The following is a 24,034-nucleotide window of genomic DNA, read 5'->3' as shown; positions in this document are numbered from 1 at the left end:
CTTGCATCTCATTGCAGGTAAGACAGATGGGAAAATACTGTGAAGTGAAACTATACTCGAAGTAATAATATTGCAGGTGTAGAACAAAGGTTCAGTGGATTCTCTTTCTATTCCACGCATTCCTCTGTCCACGCACTGCATAAACCCAGCCTGTGGCAGGCAAAATTGAAGAGGGAAACATCCCCGACACAAGTTGTTTCACAGAACACATATTTTTCGGTTTTACAAATCTTTTTAAAGGACTGACCGGTTTCGCTGTCTAAGGCAGCTCATCAGAGTGAAGAGAAATGTAAAAACACAACAGAATTTATGCAGGCGAGAGTGGCACTAAATTATACATGGATACAAGTAGGCCGCCAAAATGCTAGGGGCCCCAAGAGCATTGGGAGTTCCTAATTTGGAAGTGCTGCAATTCTGTTATGACATATGTGTAATAATGTGGGCTTGAATTCCAATATGGATGAATGCTTATATGGAACATGCTTTGTAATTATGAACAAGTAGTATGTTGTACATGAAAAAGCATGCAAGCCCAGTTTGTACATTATTTCTGTCTGGTAATGTGTACAGACTTATTTTTGGCAGTGTCAATATATTGACACTGCCAAAAACTGAAGAGGGAAACATCCCCGACACAAGTTGTTTCACAGAACACATTTTTTTTTCGGTTTTACAAATCTTTTTAAAGGACTGACCGGTTTCGCTGTCTAAGGCAGCTCATCAGAGTGAAGAGAAATGTAAAAACACAACAGAATTTATGCAGGCGAGAGTGGCACTAAATTATACATGGATACAAGTAGGCCGCCAAAATGCTAGGGGCCCCAAGAGCATTGGGAGTTCCTAATTTGGAAGTGCTGCAATTCTGTTATGACATATGTGTAATAATGTGGGCTTGAATTCCAATATGGATGAATGCTTATATGGAACATGCTTTGTAATTATGAACAAGTAGTATGTTGTACATGAAAAAGCATGCAAGCCCAGTTTGTACATTATTTCTGTCTGGTAATGTGTACAGACTTATTTTTGGCAGTGTCAATATATTGACACTGCCAAAAATAAGTCTGTACACATTACCAGACAGAAATAATGTACAAACTGGGCTTGCATGCTTTTTCATGTACAACATACTACTTGTTCATAATTACAAAGCATGTTCCATATAAGCATTCATCCATATTGGAATTCAAGCCCACATTATTACACATATGTCATAACAGAATTGCAGCACTTCCAAATTAGGAACTCCCAATGCTCTTGGGGCCCCTAGCATTTTGGCGGCCTACTTGTATCCATGTATAATTTAGTGCCACTCTCGCCTGCATAAATTCTGTTGTGTTTTTACATTTCTCTTCACTCTGATGAGCTGCCTTAGACAGCGAAACCGGTCAGTCCTTTAAAAAGATTTGTAAAACCGAAAAATATGTGTTCTGTGAAACAACTTGTGTCGGGGATGTTTCCCTCTTCAGTTCTTAGCACTTAAAGTCTCCCTCAAGTTTAAGTTTCCGCTACTAGAATGACAGATTCTACCCGCCGAGGTACTACACTCGGCGCAGGACATCCTCTTATTGCCGAAACGTCAGCTAAACGCAAGCGACACGACGACTCGGCAGCAACTGCAGAACCAGCTGATTTCTCCCACCACACGCCTACGTGCGTCTCGTCGTCAACACCCGGCTCTAGCCCGCTCCCAGACGTCGAGCTCGAACGGTACGTTCTATGGTGTGTTGATAGGCTCCTTACGAGCGAGAAGATCATTAGTGAGAACCGCTTGAAGGTTGATAAATGGCAGGCCCAGCTTGAAGGGAGAGTTTACGAGGATTTTCTTGTCAAGAAGTACTCCAAGCTTTCAGAACAAGCAAGACTTATAGAATGTTCAGTCTATGCCCAGGATTGTGTTATCAATTGCCAAGCAAAAATCAAGCGAGCTGATGAGTGCATTGTCGAGGCCAGAGCTAACTTAGACCAATTAGTCAGCGAGTTATGCGAAGACAAGCACATGTCACTGTTCAGTAGCAGCATTATGTACCGATACGACTTCTTACTTGGTTTAAAGAAGGCATCAGCTCTAGCCAGAAGTATTAGAGCATCTCTAACAAGGGCCAAAGCCAAAGAGACCACAGTACAAGTCATTAGTATGGATGTTGCACCACCCACTGCAGAAGAGATTGGCCAACTAGTTAAGCGAGAAGTGCAGTCAGCCTTTCGTAAGACACAGCCAAAGTCCAAGCAGCAGCAGCAGAAGCAGAAGCCTAAGCCTAAGCCTAGAGCAAAGCCGAAACTGCCGCCAAAAAACCAGCAAGGGAAAGCATCGACTGGCAGAAGGGTAATTGTCCCCCCAAATCAGAGAAGACAGTAAAGGACTTGAGATTCAAATTCATTTGGAATTTAAAATTCAAAGATCACTTTACTTTCGTTTTAAACTCTGGTTTTCACAATTATTCTCGATTCACTTTCTCCTCTATTGAGAAGCAGGTTCTCGGTTATGGCTCAAGTTTTAGACCCACAACACGTTTACCTCCTTTAACTTCATTACTTCAGGATGTAAAGAGCTTAACGAATAGAGCTAGATGGAATGACCTATTTGATAGAATAAGGCCTGCAGTGTCTCACAATCAATACATTCCGGGTTTTCATCTCCCTTCGGAGAAAACACCTCCTCTAGCCTTTCCTCACATTGAACATTCTTTACTCGATTTCAAATCCAGATTGCTTGCCGGCGTAAATGCTGCACAATTCACTAGTAAACGGAAAAGAAATCTCACCCCTGGAGAACAATTAGCTTATCAGTCACTCAATAACCGCTCTGACATCACTATTTGCAATGCAGACAAAAACCTTGGCACGGTTGTTCTGAATAGCGAAGACTACTCAGCCGAATGTATTAGGCAATTGTCAGATAAGAAGTTCTATAACAACATTACTTCTTCCGATACTTTACACGTTGAGATCTCAGATAAGCTTTCCTCTATTTGCAACAAGCATTCTGCCACACTCACAACTAGAGATACTAAAGCATTATTTAGCTGTTTTCCTTTTAAGCCAGCTAAATTCTACATTTTGCCAAAGATTCATAAAAATCTTATCGCAGGTAAAGTACCAGGTAGACCTATAGTGTCATGCATTGGATACTGCACCTCCCCTGCCTCACGTTTTGTAGATTTCCACTTAAAATCTATCATCAATAAAGCAACCACATCTACAGTCCTAGCAGATACCAATAGTTTCGTATCACTGCTTGCTTCAACTAATTTCCCTACAAACAGTAAATTAGTCACTGCAGACGTTGTCAGTCTTTATACTAACATGTGTTGGCACGATACCATTGCTACTATCGATCAGCTCCTTAGTGAAATTGATCACCCTCTCAGACAGTTACTAGTAGATCTCATTACCTTTGTTCTCGAGAATAACTATTTTAACTTTGAGGACTCCATTTACCACCAAGTTCATGGAATGGCCATGGGTACACCAATGGCCGTAAACGTAGCAAACGCTTTTCTCTTCATTCATGAAAGAAAAACACTAAGCCTTTTCAAAGAATCTATTTACTTGTTTACTAGATTCATTGATGATGTTTTCCTAGTTATCGACGAAAACCTTTGCTTAGAAAATGTCAAACTTAGTCTATATAGTGATCTAGTTGATATCAACCTTACTTGGACTGTTCCCAGTCATGAGTGCATATTTCTAGACTTAGAAATATATAGATCCATCACAGACAATGTTTGCATTCTCATGTATCGCACACATCAAAAACCTAGGAATGCGTATTTGTATATACCATTCAAGTCGGACCACCCTAGATCAAATCTACGTTCATTTATTCTGGCTGAACTTCACCGCTACAATAGAACCAATTCTCTGCTGATTGATATTGTGTCTATTCGTAAGCGTTTTTGGTCTAGACTACGACTACGTGGTTATCCTCCTGACTTCCTGGCCGCCGTCTTTAGTAACGTCGACGCCAAGCCATCTTTGCCACCAGCAAAGAAGAAGAAGGAGAAGAACATTGGTAATAAGGTTACATTTGTTACATCTTATCACCCACACTTTGTTCGCAATAGTCTTAGAACTATTCTAGAAGAATCATTCCAGAACACTGATGCTATGGTCTTCTTTCGCAAAACAAAACAATTGTTCTAACGATACACTCTTAGGTACCACCCTTTTTTGTACATACTATTCTATTTACAGGCATGTGACACTTCACTTGCCTTTTTTGGCAGTGTCAATATATTGACACTGCCAAAAATAAGTCTGTACACATTACCAGACAGAAATAATGTACAAACTGGGCTTGCATGCTTTTTCATGTACAACATACTACTTGTTCATAATTACAAAGCATGTTCCATATAAGCATTCATCCATATTGGAATTCAAGCCCACATTATTACACATATGTCATAACAGAATTGCAGCACTTCCAAATTAGGAACTCCCAATGCTCTTGGGGCCCCTAGCATTTTGGCGGCCTACTTGTATCCATGTATAATTTAGTGCCACTCTCGCCTGCATAAATTCTGTTGTGTTTTTACATTTCTCTTCACTCTGATGAGCTGCCTTAGACAGCGAAACCGGTCAGTCCTTTAAAAAGATTTGTAAAACCGAAAAATATGTGTTCTGTGAAACAACTTGTGTCGGGGATGTTTCCCTCTTCAGAAATAATAATTCCGTGCTTGTGACATTTCAGCAAGAGAGATCTGTTGATACATGATTGCATGCAGCACAAACGTACCTGTAGTCAGTCACATCCATCCGGATTTGAACGGTGCTCGGTAGATGTGGCTGCTCGTCAGCCTGGGTAGTTTGGGCCGCCGCGCTCGCCAATCACAACAGTTTTTGCTTAGACCTAGGAGGACAATGGCGAGGACAAGCCCAGCACAGGCATCTCACCCTGGCTACCTGAATCAGGTTGATGCCCAGCAACTGGACCAGGACTTATTCAACGAGTGTGGCTATGGCCTAGACCAGCTGATGGAGTTGGCTGGTTTGAGCGTTGCTATAGGCTTAGCCAAGGTCTATCCTGTCAGGTGCAATGTATTGGTGTGCTGTGGGCCAGGCAACAATGGTGGAGATGGACTGGTTGCTGCTCGCCATCTCAAAGCCTTTGTGAGTGTTTTCTTTATTTTACCGTCCGGGAAACCTGGAACTCCCCCAATTTACACCCACTGCAGGCACTATACGCAACCACAGCAACTGACTGATTGCAGGAGTTGAGCATGGCTCAATATTTGCGATGCGGGCTGCGTTTAGGTACATGGCCGTTTTCAAACTGGTACAACCCGCCGCGAGCACAGATTGACTTGAGTGTTTCCATGACGCACCGCGCTTGACCCAGAGATCCCCTCCTGGGGGGGGGGGGGTTGAAAACTTGAAATTGAGAAAACGTATTTCGCGTCAGGTTTGCGCAGCATTGCACATGCGGCTTTCCCGCCAAAGTAGCCACTTTGCCAAACGGGTCTACACCACAGAAATTGACTTGTCGGCATATCAGTAATCGACCCGGGTCAACCTTTTTCAGGTACATGTATTAAAACAGCAACTAAACACCCACCTATTGTTTTAATTATACAGACTTTCATCCAGAGTTCAACTCAACCTGAGTTGAAAGTTATCATGCAAACACGTACAGCCACATACCTAATAGGGCTTGAAAGTGCTACGTCACAGCATAGCAGCAATTTCAAAAATTCAAAAATTGGATCCACTTGGATCCAGTTTTTGTATGGATCCAAGCACATTTCAAGCCGTCTTGCTCACAGCAAGGTGATGTAACCAGTGAAACTGACTGATTTGGCTACTGGGGGCAGGGTTACAACTGGTGGCGAAGTAAAAGTCAACCCTGCATGCGACATGAGTGGGTTGCTATGCACCCACATACTGAGGCAATAGCAAAGTCACACCTTAGTGGATCCAAAATAGAAATCTGATGTCAACTTACTACTCCCTGGCCGATTTTGACGTCATCACTTTCAAGCCCTGTACGGCTATAGAGACAAGTACTCTAATTTCAGAAATTTTCGGTGCTCAATATTTTTGTATGAGGGCAAAAGGCCAGGTTAGCTGAACAGAAATCGTAGGTACAGACAAGCAATTTCCTATTGGATTATGTGTGTTAGTGTTTGTTCGGTGTATTGAAATTTTAGGTATGAAACAGATGCACCGAATGTACCGAAAATAAAAGTACACCGAAAATTTGTGAAATTACAGTATTCAATTGTACCGTCGAGTTGGTGGCAATGGACATGGTATGCGACCGAAAGCAGGGAGCAAAGCATACTCACTGTGTCAGTATAATGCAATGAATTGTGGAGTGGAATGCACTGACTGCTGCTCCTGTAGCTCTGCGATGCATTAACTGCTGCTCCTGTAGCTTTGCGATGCACTGCTCAGGCGGCGCGGCTCCTGTTGGTCTGCATACTCTGAGCCATTCCTCATGTTCCTGCCTCTGTTCGTTTCTCAAAGGGTTATTCACCGACTGTGCTGTATCCGAAACGACCGGAGCGCTTGCCGTTCACTAACCTGAGCAAGTCCTGTGTGGTAATGAATATCCCACTGCTGGGTACGGATGTCATCCCGTCGCCGACAGACATCCGTGATCAATATCAAGTTGTTCTGGATGGTATATTTGGGTTCAGCTTCAAGGGAAATGTCCGCGCGCCGTTTGACAAGCTACTAGATTCCCTAATGGCCTGTGATGTACCAGTGTGTTCTATTGATATTCCATCAGGTACAGTGTATAGACTTGGAGATGTTTACGCACACGCGTTCACACACACTTGGGCATGCACCCACACTCGCACATACGCATGCACACACACATACGCGTGCGCACACGCACACATGAACGCGTACACATACGAATGCACACACACACACACACACACACACACACACACACACCTGCGGGTACACACACCTGGCGGCATACACATACATATAAAAACATGCCACGAAGAACACCATGAGCATAATGGATATGGCAATGAACCAAAATCGACCCATCACTGTCGTACACAATGGAATCTGAGAGTTAGGATAATTTTGGTGAAACGGTTAAGCAGACCGACGTGAAAGGGAAGAGATTTTCAAGATTTGACTCCTGGTACCTGCCTGCAAGGTGCCCGGTTGAGAGGAAGGTGACCCGACAAGAGATGTTCTGTTGTATGGGCGTTTAGTAGCCCTTTACTCCCCCCCCCCCCCCCCCCCCACACACACACACACTCAGTTGTGCATAACCCTTTACCCCCCTCCCCCACAGACACACACTCAGTTGCGTTGCATCATCACGTGATTGTTACCTAATACCATGTGCTCGGTTTGCTTGTTGCTGTGGTGCCTCAGGTTGGGATGTGGAGCTGGGCAATCCTAATGGCCTCCAGCCAGAGACACTTATCTCGCTAACTGCTCCAAAGAAGTGCGCAGCATTCTTCTCCGGCAAGCACCATCTGCTCGGCGGCCGATTTATTCCCGACTTCATTGCTGAACGCTACAATCTGCGAATACCTGCCTATCCAGCCGAAGATCAAGTTGTTGTGCTCAGCTCGACAAACGCGTGCAGTGCGAGTTGACTTGCGTCTTCGCTTTGTCCCCGACTATAGTTTAGTTAGGCCACTGCACACCCTGCACGTCTTCTCCGACTGCTTACATCCAAGTGATGCAAGTCACCCTCACAGCTGTGTGCCAGTTGTTCTGGTCAAGCCCACTGGGGCACTAGCATGACCCTGAAAACATGTCCACAGGCACCGGCGGTAGTCTGTTGACCCCCGGATTGCAGCGTACAGTGTGTGCCTGTCAGGCGCTCGGACAGTTCTTGAGAGTTTGACATCTATCTACTAGTAATGTTGCAGTGTACATGTACTTGTCAGATCTGAATATATTCTACAAGTACCAGTATACCGTATTTCCTCAAATAGTAGGCCGGTCTACTATTTTTCAACCTCGCCCTAACCCGGCCTTATAATCGAGGACGGTCTTGTATTCGAGGACGGTCTTTTATTCTTTCAACCCAGTTTGACCCTGGTCTTCTATTTCTCGCCACACAGTTTTACCCCCGTTCTTCCATTTTCTTCTACACAGTTTGAGCACGGTCTTCTATTTTTTTCCCACAATTTGAGCACGGTCTTCCATTTTTAACACAAGAACAAAGACTCATTTAGTAGGCCCGGTCTTCTAATCGGAGACGGTCTTTTATTTTTTCAACCGCCCCTACCCCGGCCTTGTATACGAGGAAGGCGTTGTATACGAGGACGGCCTTTTATTTGCGGAAATACGGTATACGCTCTGCACCCTGCGCATCGATTACTTTCCTGGCAGTTTGCCAAACCTCTTATTGAATATTCTATACGACGGACTGCTTGTAGTAGTTCAGCACGCAAAGTAAAATCATGTACCATGGGAATTTGTGGTTTGAATTGCACAGGGTCTGTCACGTGTCACTAGGGAGTCATCAAGTACTCCCTGTATGTACCGGTATATAATAACTCGGTAGTCGTGGTTTGCATTATTGCACAGCCGTGCACACAATTAGTATGTGTCAATTACATGTATAATAGCTGTAGCGGAGGTTTTGCATGATGCACGGCCATGCGCATAATCTCGTATTTAGCCAGTCCCCAAGCTCTGCAGAATGGGTGCATCGTAAAAAAAATCATTGTGTGTATTTTCAGCAGCGATTTCCCAAACCAGTCAGCATATTGATCACATACTCGGTTCTTTCCACGGCAGGCTCTGCACTGTGCAGAGTGACCCGCAAATAAACCTGACACTACTCTTTAAATACTGAAATAATAGTGAAGAAAAACTTGTCCTGCCGGCAGCTATTCGGTCCACACTGGCCGAATAATTCATCTTTTCACCACACACTGACCCCATCATGTGCCAGTTTTGCTGGCATACCTATGCACATATTATAATATTATAATTTTAGGATCTTGCCGATTATGAATGGCAGAATGAATCGGCGAAAATCTAAAATTTGATGCATAGGTCCCCACACAAGACATTAGCCCCTGGGTTGCGGCGCTTGCGTGTCCCAAGTACTCGCGTACTAAGGAACACGTGGCAGGACACTAAAAGTGACTGGTGTCTTCAATTATTTATGATGTCAGATTTGACATTAAAAGTTGAGAAGCCTCACAGGACCACCACACAGACAGTCCAGGCAACGACAATTTACAGTCATACAGTACCAGTAACTACATGCAAGAATTAGTATCAAGGCAGTAGCAGCAGCGGCAGCAGCAGCAGCGGCAGCAGCCCCAGCAATACACAGGACACACCTTCAATACCAAGCCCAGATGTTAACCTTGCATCTCATTGCAGGTAAGACAGATGGGAAAATACTGTGAAGTGAAACTATACTCGAAGTAATAATATTGCAGGTGTAGAACAAAGGTTCAGTGGATTCTCTTTCTATTCCACGCATTCCTCTGTCCACGCACTGCATAAACCCAGCCTGTGGCAGGCAAAATAACTGAGAAATACTAGTAAAAGCTTTCAATTGATCACGTATGCAATCACGTGCAGCTCATACCCCTACAACAAATAAAACATAGCATGCAGAGTGTAAAAATCAGGGTAAAGTATCGAACAACCCAGGCAGGGAGCAGAGGCTGGCTACAACAACAGTGCCAGTCAAGACACTATTTGCAGCACAACAGACACAGGTAGCGGCAGCACACGAATGTGCAGAGAGCATGCAAGCATGACACAGAGCGTGATGCACAACACACACAAACACACACAAACACACACACACTTACAAGCAATCAACACTCGGCCACAAACAAACATGCAAGCACACACACAGGCATAGCGAGGGCAGAGAAGATTCTTAACCAGCAAGGTAGCAACAGGGTTGGCCAGGAGACTACACACTGTGGTAGGTAATTTAATAGCCTCCATCGTTTATCAGTGTTAGCAGAATACGGCGGTAGTTACCGCTTGTGTCACCCTGCAGAAAAAAGAGAGAAAAAAGGTGGAAAGAGAAAAACCAAGATGGAACTAGACTGCGCATCAAGAGTATAAGATGGTGCACTCGACATGAACACACCGGAAAAAGAGTACGGAAGGCCTACACGTAGGGTGCTTATCAATTTTAGACGTTCAATTCAGAGACCGGATGCACAATGATGAAATGTGTACAAACCGGCCATGCAGGACCAAGTACATAGTGCACGCACATGTATGGAGGTGCTCACTGGAACTGTTCTGGACGAAAGCGTACATTTAGTTCAATGTGCATGGATGATGTCACAATGCCGTTAAGCGCTGGGTCTATTCAATGAATTGATACACAGTGGCACATACATACCTCGATGAAGCTGCGCAGTGACTTCTTGTACTCTTGTTGGAAGCGCACCTTGATGTCCTCCATGTCCACCTCGCAGCGTGTCACAATCACGCGTACCAACGTCGTATCATCCGTTCCCAGACCCTTTCATGCACGGAAATAGCAAATAGACAGAGTACATGCATATGCACAGTATTACAGACACCAGCCATACACATACACAAGTCACACAACATATACCGGAGAATCCCGCGGATAAGCTCATGGGCTTATCTGTTTCACAAGGACATTTCCGTGGGCTGATACGCCGACACCAAAGTTGTGCTATTGAAAAGTACAAAGGAAGTGAGAAGTACATTGCTGAAAACAACTGTGCAAACAAAAACAACAGATGATTGTGTTGAAATGTACAAAAAAACAAAAAACTGACATGGTGCGACCTAGGCCCATGGGCTTGTACAAAGAAGGTTCGTGATGTTCGAACTTGGCCTGGGCTTATGCGCGAGCATGGGCTTATCCGCGGGATTCTACGGTATACAGAGTACATGACATCGTACATTATTACAGCCCGCACATAGTAAGTCGGCAGGTACCACCATACATACCGTATTGCACAGAGTATAAGGCGCACTTTCAACACTTGTTATCCCCCCCCCCCCCAAAAAAAGTCAGTGCGGATTATACTACAAGTACGATGGTCAAAAAAGATTCACGGTTCGCATGAGACTCGGCTAGAGATCGAGTTTTCCGCATCCATAGGAACGCCACCACCCTTCAAGGATCAAGGCGGAGATGCAGCTCCTAAACCGGTGGTGGTATAGTGTAGATGTCTGTATTTTGTGACAAGAAAATCTGGATGCGGCTTATACTCCAGAAAATAAGGTGGTGTGCAGTTTGATGGCACACACCACATCACAGCGACAACGTTCATGTACATGAACACGTAACAGTTCTTACTACCGTAAAATACCGTTGATCCGCCCCCAATGCCACGTCGCTTCCCAGCTGGGTTTTGGGCAGGGGGCGGGGATTAGATCAAGGCTGTCAAGTGCAGTACGATGTACAACAACGTAAAAAAATCAGACTCGATGTGCTGAATTGTGCACATTTTCATCCTGGATTGACACGTATTGTGTACAGCAGTGCATGTGTCCGTTCAACATCGTATTTCGTTGTATACGCCAAAGTTGCTTCACAGGTAGAAAATCGACAGGGGACGGGAATTAGAGAGGGGGCGGATCAACGGTACTTTATGGTACTACCAGTGTGAAGTAGTAACAGTGACATCACAGGGGAATTCCCTGAGGAAATGATCAAGGTGTTCAGACATCTACAGTCTTCGGTAGAACATGCAACAAGAATCGGTCATGATAAAGAACATCCCCAGTCGTACACAAGCAACACCTACCTTCATGGACTTGTACAGACGTTGGGCGAAGAAGCCAGGTGTGTCTCGGACAATTTGCACTGATACACATAAATAAACACAAGCGATTTGGGAATGAAATCTACAGGATAATCCTTGAAGTCAGGTCAGAGTGTTCATTGAGAGAAGATCAGCACTCCAGTCTCCTGATGATCGCTTAGAGCAAGAATCTCGAATAGAGACGAATTTTATTCTACTGGACATTGTGTGTGTGTGTGTGTGTGTGTGTGTGTGTGTGTGTGTGTGTGTGTGTGAGTGAATGTGTGCGTTTGTGTGGTGTGTGTGTGCATGCATGTATACGTGAGTGCATGTGTGTGTCTATGTGTGTGTGTGTGTGTGTGTGAAAGAATTAAGTAGCGACTAACATGCCTTGATTGCCCTTGTTGTTCCGTGAATGAATTCTGCAAATTACGTCTTTATGTTGGAAGGAAAATAGCTATTTTCACAGCGTTTGACATGGTGAAGCTGTCCCAGTTTCCAATAATGAATAATGAATTGCCTGGCAAATGTCTTGTACGTCAGTGCAGCTGTCAGTTTCACCCCCCCCCCCCCCCCCCCCCACACACACATACTAGTACTCCCCCCCCCCCCCCCCATACACACACATACTAGTACTCACCCCCCTCCCCCCCCCACACACACACATACTAGTACTCCCCCCCCCCCCCCCCCATACACACACATACTAGTACTCACCCCCCCCCCCCCCCCACCCACACACACATACTAGTACTCACCCCCCCCCATACACACACAATACAGTCATATGGCTGTGTAGTAGCAAGCTGGCAACAGTAAGAACAAGCTGAGCCACCAAACATACCTATAGCCATCATGCCATCCTTTAGGTCACCGGACATCTCCCGCTGAATGGACTTCTCTATGTCATACTTGCACACCTGCATGTGACCAGCAGAGCGTAGACAGCCAGAATCAAGCACACTGCTAATTCAGGCACAGAGGAAGCACCCAACCACATACTGTCAACATTGTGAATAATGACCTCGGGTATAACAACAACTCGTGAATAACGACACAATCTTCAGACCTAGTCACCACTATTTTGACTGCACGCGTCAACCTCGCGAATAAGAACACGTATCTCAGAAATGCACTCCATCCATAATGGATATGAAAAGTCATTCTCTTCAGTTGGGCCCACTGCAACCAGATTGACACCATCCACAAGCATACGCAGTAAGAGCTGAGCTTAGCGGTGATCTGTTATATGCTGAAGTAGATCGGCTGACTGCCACGAGAAAGGAAGACATTTTTCAAGACTGCATAACCCTCCTGCCCGCAGGGGATACTACCCGGTTGAGGGAGGTCTGGATAAGAGAGGTTTTACAGTACATGACTGTACATGTACATCGCTAGGAATTCCATGTACAATACATAACCTGCATAGTCATTGCACCCCAAATCTCATTACGGCCTTTATCAGGTCTAATTTCCAAACCAGCACCTTCCACTCTGGAATGCGTCCAAAGCCGACTGCATGCATGTCAATATGGCTTGACATGACAGTCTGTTCGGGTGCAGTCTTCAGCGTGGGCAAGGTATTCGCTGTACACATGCACTTAGTAAGCTCTTCTAAAGTAAGTTTGTGCGATGAAAGCATGCAGCTGTTGTTAAAGCCTTCGGACCATGGCTCACCTTGCTGTACTCCTCAAAGACCAATCTCAGCTGAGCAAAGCTGCGACTGGCAAAGATATAGTTGAAGCTGTACGCAACACCATGCAATAGACATTCAGGTTGAGAAGAGTGAATCAACACAACACTCGGCACATGCAGTATGCATGACAAGTTGACAACCCCACAAGACAAAAGCACCCGCGGCTTACCATAACCCTAAAGACAAGAAGACCTGAACTGTGCACCAGATAAAATACCCCGCAAAACACAACACAGAATAGGCAGAGGACAAACCGAGAAAACCACCTCTTCAAACTACAAGTTTCTGATTATTCACACACAGATCCGTGTAGAGAGATACAATGTATCTCTCTACACGGATCTACATTGTACACTGTAGGTGGACAAATGAGTATGTAAGTTGAAAATTAACGTACGTTGACTCGTCCGTTCCCCATCGCGCTTCACCAGCCTTGTACAGAGTCTGTGTGAACGCAGGACACATGCAAACATCAACACAACTGTACATGTATGTTCAGCTAACCATGCTAGCAGAGCACAATGTCACAAAACAAGACTCCACTGTACTACAAGGCACACAGTACGGCATGGTGAAAAGTCTCCAATACGACGTATGTACAAGCGCAGAGATGTACACACGGGCAAGATTATCTAACCTGTGCGTCGGCCTTGGCCTTTGCCAGATCGGTTGTTCCACTTTCGTCGCGTGTAGCCTGCACATACACATAACACAGGTACACACACACACACACACACACACACACACACACACACACACACACACACACACACACACACACTCAGACACACACACACACACACACACACACACACACACTCAGACACACACAAATACACACACACACATATACACACACAAACACACACAGACACACACACACACACACACACACACAGACACACACGTACACACACACAGACACACTCAGACACGTACACAGACACAGACACACACAATGGTACCCGTGATCAGCATCTATAGTCTCAAAGAATAGTCATTGGACTAGTTAACTCCGCCAACAGGGCCCTGCTTAGACATGTGTTGCCAGTGGTATGACTATCTGACAATCGAATCAGCTAGCTTGATAAGAGTTAAGCGAAGGTACAGGCAGTTGCACAATATGTACATGTAGCTCTCATGAGAAGCGCGCGCTCTACACAGAAAACAAGAGGGTGAAGTGCCAATAAGAAATTGTACACCAGAACGAAACTCACCGATAACAACGATACAAGTAAGCGTTCGAAATGGCCAGAAGTTTCCGACTTGATTGCCTTCTCCAAGTCCTTGGAATACACTAGAAACAAACATACAGCAGGTACAGAGCAACACATTGCAATAGATAGGCCTGTCCACTACAATCCAAATGAGGAAGAACACCAGTCTGTATTTGGAGAAATGGGTAGTTTTCTTGACACTTTTCTTTACGAATGTTCTTTCTCACATCTTGGACATTGTTACACGTTCCCCAGCCTGTATGCATACATCTCCGCACTGAATTTTACATTTCACGTCCGTTTACTGGGGGGGGGGGACAGACCCCCCCCCCCCCTACAGCACCCGTGGAATCAGTGCTTGAAGCCACCCCCCCCCCCCCCCCCAAGTTGGCAGCATCGCAGGTTGGTTTTCTTCTGAAGGTACTATAAGTCCTCACGCAGTGTTTCTCATCAGTTCTCTGTGCAAACTGCAAAGCACATGCAAACACAATACTGGTGCAATGTACTACACTAAAACGCCTCTTATCCGGACGCCTCAGATACGGGCACGTCTCTCTACCGGGCACCTTCAGCTTGAGTTCCTATAGCACAAATGCTTCGAATTTGGGTTTTTTGAACTTTTTTCCGTATGTGGAAGTGCTTATGTTTCACTGCCAACCTATGTAATCCCCACATTTTTATCAATGGGTTCCTTTTGTATCCTCAACATGTGCAATACGTGCCAAATAAACTTCTTCAAAAAATGATATCATACATGGTAGATGAGTTATCCTGAGATACGGGCAGTGCCCGGTCCCAAGGTGCCTGGATAAGAGACGTCCGAGTGTACTACTACTACTAGCATACATGTGCAAAACCGGTGGTGATCATCTGGCACACAAACACATAAACTAAATCCTCCTTACTCTTTTTGTACTGGGCCTTTATTGCTTCCTTTTGTGCGTTACTTCTTGAGCAAAGGATTTCAATGAGCACACCCTCATTCGTACCGGCGCCCTAAAAACACCAGAAAAAGCGAAAGAGAAAGAAAGAGAGAGAGAGAGAGAGGGGGGGGGGGAAGAGAGGGAGAGAGAGAGAGAGGGGGGGGGGGGGGGGGGGAGAGAGAAAGAGAGAGAGAGAGAGAGAGAGAGAGAGAGAGAGAGAGAGAGAGAGAGAGAAAGATAGAGATACACATACACACCCACACATCATGTACCATGTATACGCATGCACGCACACAGAAATCATTATGATTTTAGTTTTAACGCACATTTGGCACAATGGAGAAATCAGGAATCAGGAGAGCAGCCACTGCTTAGGCTAAGACAGCTAATAGCAGACTAGGAAGTAGAGAAAGAGAACTTTCCACAGTGTGGTATCAAGCAATATAGTGTGCAGTTCCAACACTCAGATTCAGACTGGACAGTGAGTTGGCACCACCTACCTTCATAGCATAGTAGAGAGAGAAGCAGTCATACTCGGTGGGATCGCGCAGCAACGCCAGAACAGCCGCCTCCAAGTGACCGTGCAACTCACTCTCAATCTCCTTCATGAGGTCCTGGATAATTACCATCCAAACAAACACAAACGTACAGACTCTGCTGCCCGGCATACATGTACAATAACAACTACAACGGTAACAATGGAAGCTGATCACGTGTGTCTTGGTCAAAAATTCTGTGAAGACTGTTGCATTGATAACAAGACAGGAGGTAGTGTTGATGGGGAATTGAAAAGAAAAAAACAGCAGAAGCAGCAAAGCAACAACAACAAAAACAGTCCTTGTGGCAATTGGCTAAGAAAAGAGAGGAAACAGTACAGTGATAGACACTACACGCAGTGGAGTCTGCACACCCCAAGTCTGCATAGTGCATACAGACAAGAAACCAGCAGGCTATGCTCACCTTGCCAAACATGGTTTTGAAGTGATTGCGAATCTCAACTCGCTGAGCCACCGACCGCCGGCTCAGTGTCATGATAATAGCCTTCTCATCGCAACCTATAGGCAGACAGAGAGAAAGAGAGAGAGAGAGAGAGAGAGAGAGAGAGAGAGAGAGAGAGAGAGTATTATTAATCAGAATGCATCTTGTCAATGTGCAACAGCCACGTTCTTCTCCCCCCCTCCCCCCCCCCCTCCTTGGTTTACAAGGGAAATTCCGGGAAATCAACTAATCTCAATATAATTTTATCGATCCAGACCTAGCGGGGTTTCAAGCAAACTTCCAGAAGCGAACACGCTATCGAAGATCAGAGATTTGACGCAAAAGTTCTGATAGACGAAGTTGCACATGAAGGAGAGCAGAAATGGACCAAACGTCGTCTTCTACCTTGTGTGCCAATCAATGTGAACATTTCTGGAGGTGGCTTTCATGAAATCAAGTGGTACATGGATACTAACAAGCACTCAAAGGCACTGTGTGATGTGGCCATCCAGCCTGGAATTTCCCAGGCCACAAGAAGACCACACTTGTGCACGAAAAACGAAGCTGCTGAGGCACAATTTATTCTGTGAAGTTCGCGGTGGACCACAATCTGTTCGTCGGATCTGCTGAGTACTTCAGCAAATTCGTCAAGGATTTCTAGCCAAAAAAAGTCAAGGGAATTCACATGTCCTGTCTTGCCAAGGGATTGCCATTCGGGCGGGGGTACGTATGTATTCCTCACATGCACACCAAGCACCAAATCAGGCCCGTCGAGTTTAGAAAAGAACACATTGAATGACTGCAGCGCACCAGCCTTACCAAATCCCTTCATTGCCTTGCGGAGAGTCTGCGCATCCTCTTCTTTGCTGAAATTCGATGCAGCCTTGACAGATGGCCGCCGTCGGGGACCAGCCTTGACAGAGATAGCGGTAACAATGGGATGGCAAGTTGGACAGTTACGAGTTACTACACCATTGGCAACACTATCACCGCACAAACCAATCACAGTCCAATCATGATGTCAGACTGTAATCAACAGCAGCAATTCAACAATTCACCATGGGAAATGGTCAACCCATGGTTAAAACTTAAAAATACAAAAGTGTTTTCTTCTTCAGACTTTTCCCGTTTGTGTCTTTCCCTCAAACTAGTGAGGAATACAAAAGTCGTTGGGTTTATTCTGATGTGCTGTCAAGCCCATGAGTGCACAGTACCACACACAGCGCCTCACAAACGTGAATTCCAACATGAATTGAGTTATACCATGTCTATTCTTACCTGAGGCTGAGCTGCAGGAGCAGCTGGACGCCCTACACTCATTCCAGCCATGGCAGCAGTGGGAGGCTGAGCTGAGGGAACAGCTGCAGGTTGTGCTACAGGTGCACCGTATGGCGGTGCGCCGCCACTTCCAGGCTGGGGCGGGCCACCGCTAGATGGGTATGGGCTGGAAGCTGGGGCGGGTGCACCCGGATACGGGGCACTGCCCGCAGGGGGTCCGGCGCCCGGATACGGGGCATGGGCTGCTGGTGGACCACCTGGTCCAGATGGGTAGGGCGCTGGTGCTGCCCCTCCATGTGGTGGTGGGGCACCTCCAGGGTATGGGGCGGCGGCGGGAGGAGGAGCGCCCGGATACGGAGCACCTCCAGCAGAGGGCATTGGTGCACCGCCAGGGCCACCAGGGTACGGCGCTGAACCTGATGGCGGGTATCCGCCTGCTGCCGGCTGACCGGGGTACGGGGCTGAACCTCCTGCCGGTGGTGCACGGAAAGCAGTTACTGCAGCTGCAGCACCTGCAAATCCAATCGGAGCGGCATGGGCCGCAGGTGGAGCAGACTGTCAGGTGAAACACACAAACAAAGGACAAGAAGAGGACTGTTAAAAACTAGTGAAACCGAGTTCAGGTATAATGTACATGCTGATGGTCGGGGAAGATTCATCCATACGAACATGTATCGCAACTTGCAAGAATGTGATAATATCTCATTCTTGCAAGTTGCAATAATTATTATGATGGTCTGTGGGTAGGGTGTGAAGACTGTGACAGGGTACATTCAATGTTGAGCCAAGAGAGATGCAAGAAAGGGAAGATGGCAATTTTCGAGAGAGAGAGAGATCGAAAGATCGAGAGATTGAGGTAGTGCCTTTGCTGTTTGCATTACGCAGAGGTCACTGATTTGTCAGTTTGAGCACTTTGGCAAGGTACGTTCGGGCCTGGATTAAATCTGGATTTGGAAATTATATTTTCATTGCTATCAGGTTCAGCCTCATTTTCTCTGTGCTGCGCTGATGAGTTCACAAAGAACGAAACAGCATGCTGTCCGCAGATTTAGATTGAGAGAGAGAGAGAGAGAGAGAGAGAGAGAGAGAGAGAGAAAGATTTTTCATTGGCTTTCTTGCTACTTCAAAGATGATGTGTAAAAAAAACTGCTCCTACAGCTTCTTGTAGTGAAACTGGCATATGAAGTTTGTATGCCTGAATATCTGTATGTTTCTCTTGTCTGCATCTTGTCGTTCCTGTCATACATACATTCCACACCCTACAATATATACTTGTACAGTAAAACCTGTAACTAACAACCACCCATTGGGACCAGAGAAAGCGGTCTTTAGTGGCAGGTGGTCCTTAGTTAGAGGTTTGCACGGCACAACCATATATGAATGTGAGGCCGTCGGTGCCTGGCGAAGTGGTCTGTAGTGCCAGGCTGGTCGCTAGTCACGGTGGTCTTTAGTTACAGATTTTACTGTATTTGAAGCGCGCGCACACACACACACACACATACACACATACACACACACACACACACACACACACACACACACACACACACACACACACACACACACACACACACACACTGGCCTACTCAAGTTGCTTTACAGCCGCCTATTACAAGCACATGCACACAAAATATAAGCGCAGCAATGCCTAATATGCAAGTTGTACCAACGCGAATAGCCGATTGGCTTGTAGGTTTGTCTGCGAATCATGAGGTTCCAAGTTCAAAACCTGCGCTGGTAACAGGGAGTGTGTTTTGTGCTCTCTCGATCGCGGTGACGCGGGCGAGTACCACTTTACATGCAACAGACTGTGCCGATGCCCACGGTGAACTGGGTACTCACTAGCTGGGAGTGAGGGTAACAAGGATGCGATTTACGGGGTTATAGGACTATTACACGCCCCCTTGTTTGAGACGTATCCCCTCTCCCCTTACTCACTTGTGACGTCTGCATTCGACACTGAGGATATATGAGCGAAGTGGTAGCCCGCCAATAGGAACGCCTTTGCTTGATGTGTTCCTCAATACGTGGTGATGTGGCCGCGAATCCGGCCAACTTATTTTATTTTTAGTAATTTATTTTACACGTAATGTACATTACGCATGATGCATTTAATGACAACTTGATTGCCGCGTTCATAATTATTAATTTACCTCTACTTGTAAAAATATTTACCCTATGCACCCAGCACACTGAGGTGTTGAGTCATGAACTATAGCACTAGCCACATGTTTCAAATTAGCACTGGATCGACCCCTCCCACTCCTCTGCTTAGCTCCATTGCATACTTCAATACATGTCATGTATATACCTGCGCTGCTTTCAATCTCCTTCACTGTTGGCTGATGATTGGTTGCTGAACATAAATGCAAACTGGATTGGCAGAATTCACAGGCTACGTATCGGCGCTTGAGCTTTGTGTGAAGCTCTGCATTCTGGTGAAAAGTACACTCGCACTTATATCAAACTTGCATAGAGTGAATTTCTTGATATAGCAAACCATTATCCATATCCCTATCTGAACACATACAAAATCGACCCTTTATAGCGAACAGTTTTCGTTTATAACGAACCATATCCTGTAGGCCTGCATGAACACCAAGTGCACTCATGCAGTCATGGGCCACATAATCATCTGTCATGACGTGTTGCTGTGAGCGCTTTTCTGTTATAAAGAACTAATTCTCCTGCACAATGGCGTTCGTGATATCAAGGTCACAAGGAGTCGACTGTAACCCTTCTCTATTTCCTCAACATTGACAACCGAGGCTTCCACACAAGTAGAAGAACGGCATCAGTTTACACAGACAAACAGTGTGTACAGTACACCTGTCACTGCTTCTGACACCCACCCCCACCCCCACACACATGCACACACACACACACACACACACACACACACACACACACACACACACACACACACACACACACGCCATGCACATACACACACACACACACACACGCCATGCACATACACACACACACACACGTGCACATACCCCCCCCCCCCCCTTTCCAAACACACACACACACGCCTGCAAATACCACATCCATACAATGTACGGTGTACAAAGGAAACAGACAAGATCAAAGGCGACAGTACCCTGTTCATGGTCTTACTGGATACGGTGGTACGTTAGCTCCAGGGTAGCAGGGATTAGGGTTAGTGTATTGCTAGAATAGTGGTGGGTATGAAAACAATAGCATAGCAACAGTCTGCAAAGATGAAACAATCATGTAGAAACATTGCGCAACAGTTACACTCACCACTATTGAATACTTGTACAATACAATCATAAGAACAGTACAATGGCATGTACATAACACTCATTCATGTACCAGAGAACGCAACACATGTCATCTACCACAGAACATAACACATGAGCTGGCACAAGTACCAAGGACCACACATGTATGCACGTCCACGCACGCACGCACCATGTACCATGTATACGCCCGTTGCAAGAGAAGCACGCAAACCTGCAAATGCACTGGATGTGCACCCACACCCACATGCGTGCATGCGCTTACACCCCCCACACCCACCCACCCCCCCCCCCCCCCCCCCCACACACACACACGTATACACATGCACAAGTACATACCTACATGTATCAACAAGAGCACTGGACCGGCAGTGCATTCACAACAACAAATTAAAAAAAGCCGGATGGACATAGCATGATCATGTATTACAGGTGTAGCAGTCATTATTTTCCAAAACATCTTACCGAAGGATACGGGGCAGGTTGACCTGGATAGCCACCTGGAGCACCACCACCTGGTGCTGGGTAGCCGGGCTGTGATGGATAGCCAGGCTGTGGCTGCTGAGTTGGGTAGCCACCGGTACCAGCGGGCGGATAGCCACCGCCGGGCTGAGCTGGGTAGCCGCCGGCACCACCGGGATAGCTTGGGTAGCTCATTCTTGCGTAACCTACGTCCGGGTAAGAGATACACATGAATATACATGCACACGCGTGCACACACACACACACTTGTACTTGTTGCTCACTGCCAAAACTGGTCTCGTGGGTCTCCCCGGGAGAGGGGAGAGAGACTCAAGAGGAATCTTGGAAAGATGACTCAATTGGCTATTGAACCGCCCAACGGCCGACACCTCCTGAAATCCCCAAAACTCTGGGTGGACTTGAAAATGATCCCACTTATGGGCTCACCACAACTCAGTAAGTGGGTGAGGACAAGGTGCAGAAAAAGGATTGACGGCATCAGGGTATCCGTCCCGGGATCCAACTGCAGTTACCCCTGCCCCCAGTGACTACTAGTGTGGGTGGCTAAATCAGAGTCGATCTGATGTAACCTTCAGTAGCACCGTTGATTACACAAGAGTTAATCTAGCCAGAAGCAGACCATGGTTAACAGGTATGTATACTTCAAATAGAAAGTATATGAACCCTGGAACCAGCAAGGGTGGCAGGTACAACATTACACCTTCAAGCAGCCGAGCCCGTTGGCAACAGACCCAACACAATCAGGCATGCGTGTACCCACCAACCGAACTAGCTGGCATGCACACACACACACACACACACACACACACACACACACACACACATACACACACACACACACACACACACACACACACGTGGTTTCCTATGGGTGGCCATGTGGAGTAGCAGAGCAGTACCCGTATCCAGCGATCTCCATTATCACCACTGTCGGGACATTCGCTGACATTATCACCACTGTCGGGACATTCGCTGACATTATCACCACTGTCGGGACATTCGCTGACACCTGGAACGCACAAATCTTCGGCAACGATATTCAGCTGGAAGCCGTACCGAGCACCACGGGGTTCTCCGGGCAAGACTGGGTGCTTCAAGCGGACAATGCTGCACCTCACAAAGCACTTTGTGTCTTTTAGCTAATGATGAGCAATATTTGAGCATAACCCTTAACGTATCAATTTGTAGCTTGGTGTGTGAATATTAAGTCAATAAGGATAGATTGAGTACAGTCATGTACAATAAAGAGAGTATTAGCCACAATAGTAAGAGAACATTGGCGCCGGATTTTCAGCTAATTTCACCAGCGATCCTGAGGTTCTACCGACGATTATCGGCTTTATTAATTTACCGATACGCTTGTGGTGTTTTTATTTTATTTTTGTGAATCCTTCCCGGAAGCAAATGCTGGTTTTTATGCATTCGTGTAATTACTCAGCGTTATTTGCAATAATAATAATAATAATAATAATGAGTACCATAGATACCAGGTTTATGTATCTACACATACTAGTAGTAGGTGCTTCTATCCGCTGTTGTCATCGTGCTAGTTTCCCTGTATTGGAGATTGGTGTCTTTTGTGATGTTCTGCTTGCAACGGACTATCAAAATGTCGGGTAGGGAGAGCTGCAGTGTAGCACGAAGGGGCCACAGGTGATCCCCAGTGTCCATATTGGTAGGGCACTGTCCAGGTAAGATAGGGATAAGCAACATCTGACTTTGTACTAATAGTTATCATGGTTATGAACAGAACTACAAATTGGAAGAGATTTTCAGCAGATGCACTACAGAGGACTTCGGCAGTACTGCAGTGCTTGGGCGGAGCGTAGCTTGGCCACTAAGGCTTGTCCACAGACAGTGTACTAATTGTGCTATGCAACTTTTGTGGTAATGCATATTCAGGATTAGTGATCTGGTGTTGCTGCATGCAAAACCTGCAATACGTACCTCTTTTAGACGTGCGTCAATCCACAGCAAATCAGGAGCTGTTGTCCGCCCCTTGCTCAGTTCAGTGGACCTTGATCGTTACCTCAAAATAGGGCCAACCACGGTCGAGGTCCAGCCCGTGCTAACAAATTAATTCAACAAAATAACGTGGCACGTGGTGTCTGCGGCTTGGCGCACTTCGAAGTACTTGGACAAACCAGAGTGTGGAAATGAAGTACAACACAAGATTCAAAAAATTCATAAAAGAGTATAGACGCCCTGGAATGGCTCGTTGTTGAAGTGAAGACAAAAGCCAAAGCCAGGCCAAGCAAAAGGAGAAAAGCAAGTAGTTCGGGTTCTTTCAGCAGGATGTCACGGGATTCTTTTCAAGCGGCCGGTGTTTCGAACAGTCTGGCTGATCGAAAGAGCTCTGGCAAATATTCATGGTATTTGGGTGAGTTTGGACTGTGGAAAGAAAATGAGAAGTCAACTCAGCTACGTAGCTACATCGATTCTGATGACATCATGAAGCATGACACTGCAGCGCGTGCATTGAATG

The 24,034-nt window shown here is 46.0% G+C and overlaps 2 protein-coding genes across 3 annotated transcripts; one reads left to right on the top strand and one right to left on the bottom strand.

Moving 5' to 3' along the window:
• Positions 1 to 4,635: 4,635 nt before the first annotated feature.
• Positions 4,636 to 8,420, top strand: LOC135805615 (NAD(P)H-hydrate epimerase-like). Its single transcript, XM_065319681.1, has 3 exons — positions 4,636 to 5,115; positions 6,472 to 6,736; positions 7,351 to 8,420. Exons 1-3 carry the CDS (start codon positions 4,786 to 4,788, stop codon positions 7,575 to 7,577), a joined length of 822 nt encoding a protein of 273 aa, XP_065175753.1. The 5' UTR covers positions 4,636 to 4,785; the 3' UTR covers positions 7,578 to 8,420.
• An 888-nt stretch (positions 8,421 to 9,308) lies between these two features.
• Positions 9,309 to 23,928, bottom strand: LOC135805611 (annexin-B12-like). 2 transcript variants are annotated; one of them, XM_065319674.1, is made up of 16 exons: positions 23,497 to 23,928; positions 21,532 to 21,734; positions 20,921 to 20,974; positions 17,798 to 18,352; positions 17,339 to 17,432; positions 16,502 to 16,596; positions 16,042 to 16,155; positions 15,524 to 15,614; positions 14,619 to 14,698; positions 14,039 to 14,095; positions 13,799 to 13,845; positions 13,383 to 13,449; positions 12,550 to 12,625; positions 11,709 to 11,767; positions 10,322 to 10,444; positions 9,309 to 9,961 (listed from the first exon to the last, which is right to left on the bottom strand). In XM_065319674.1, the coding sequence occupies exons 2-16, from the start codon at positions 21,721 to 21,723 to the stop codon at positions 9,899 to 9,901; spliced, it is 1,767 nt and encodes a 588-aa protein (XP_065175746.1). In that variant the 5' UTR covers positions 21,724 to 21,734; positions 23,497 to 23,928; the 3' UTR covers positions 9,309 to 9,898. The 2 variants fall into 2 exon arrangements, with proteins under 2 accessions (XP_065175746.1, XP_065175747.1); XM_065319675.1 differs by lacking the exon at positions 20,921 to 20,974 and having other exon boundaries at positions 23,497 to 23,925.
• Between the last annotated feature and the right edge of the window lie 106 nt (positions 23,929 to 24,034).

Source organism: Sycon ciliatum, chromosome 1, assembly GCF_964019385.1.
Source record: "Sycon ciliatum chromosome 1, ocSycCili1.1, whole genome shotgun sequence".
Classification (NCBI taxonomy): Eukaryota; Metazoa; Porifera; class Calcarea; order Leucosolenida; family Sycettidae; genus Sycon; species Sycon ciliatum.
This window is presented reverse-complemented; position numbering and strand designations above follow the sequence as displayed.

Excerpts from the sequence above, each read along its gene's own strand:
- LOC135805615 (XM_065319681.1), top strand. The coding sequence starts at position 4,786 with ATGTGGCTGCTCGTCAGCCTGGGTAGTTTGGGCCGCCGCGCTCGCCAA. Across the intron at positions 5,116-6,471 it reads CTCGCCATCTCAAAGCCTTT|GGTTATTCACCGACTGTGCT; the intron begins GTGAGTGTTTTC and ends CGTTTCTCAAAG. Across the intron at positions 6,737-7,350 it reads TTCTATTGATATTCCATCAG|GTTGGGATGTGGAGCTGGGC; the intron begins GTACAGTGTATA and ends GTGGTGCCTCAG.
- LOC135805611 (XM_065319674.1), bottom strand. The coding sequence starts at position 21,723 with ATGAGCTACCCAAGCTATCCCGGTGGTGCCGGCGGCTACCCAGCTCAG. Across the intron at positions 16,597-17,338 it reads CAAGGCAATGAAGGGATTTG|GTTGCGATGAGAAGGCTATT; the intron begins GTAAGGCTGGTG and ends GTCTGCCTATAG. Across the intron at positions 9,962-10,321 it reads CACTGCGCAGCTTCATCGAG|GGTGACACAAGCGGTAACTA; the intron begins GTATGTATGTGC and ends TTTTTTCTGCAG.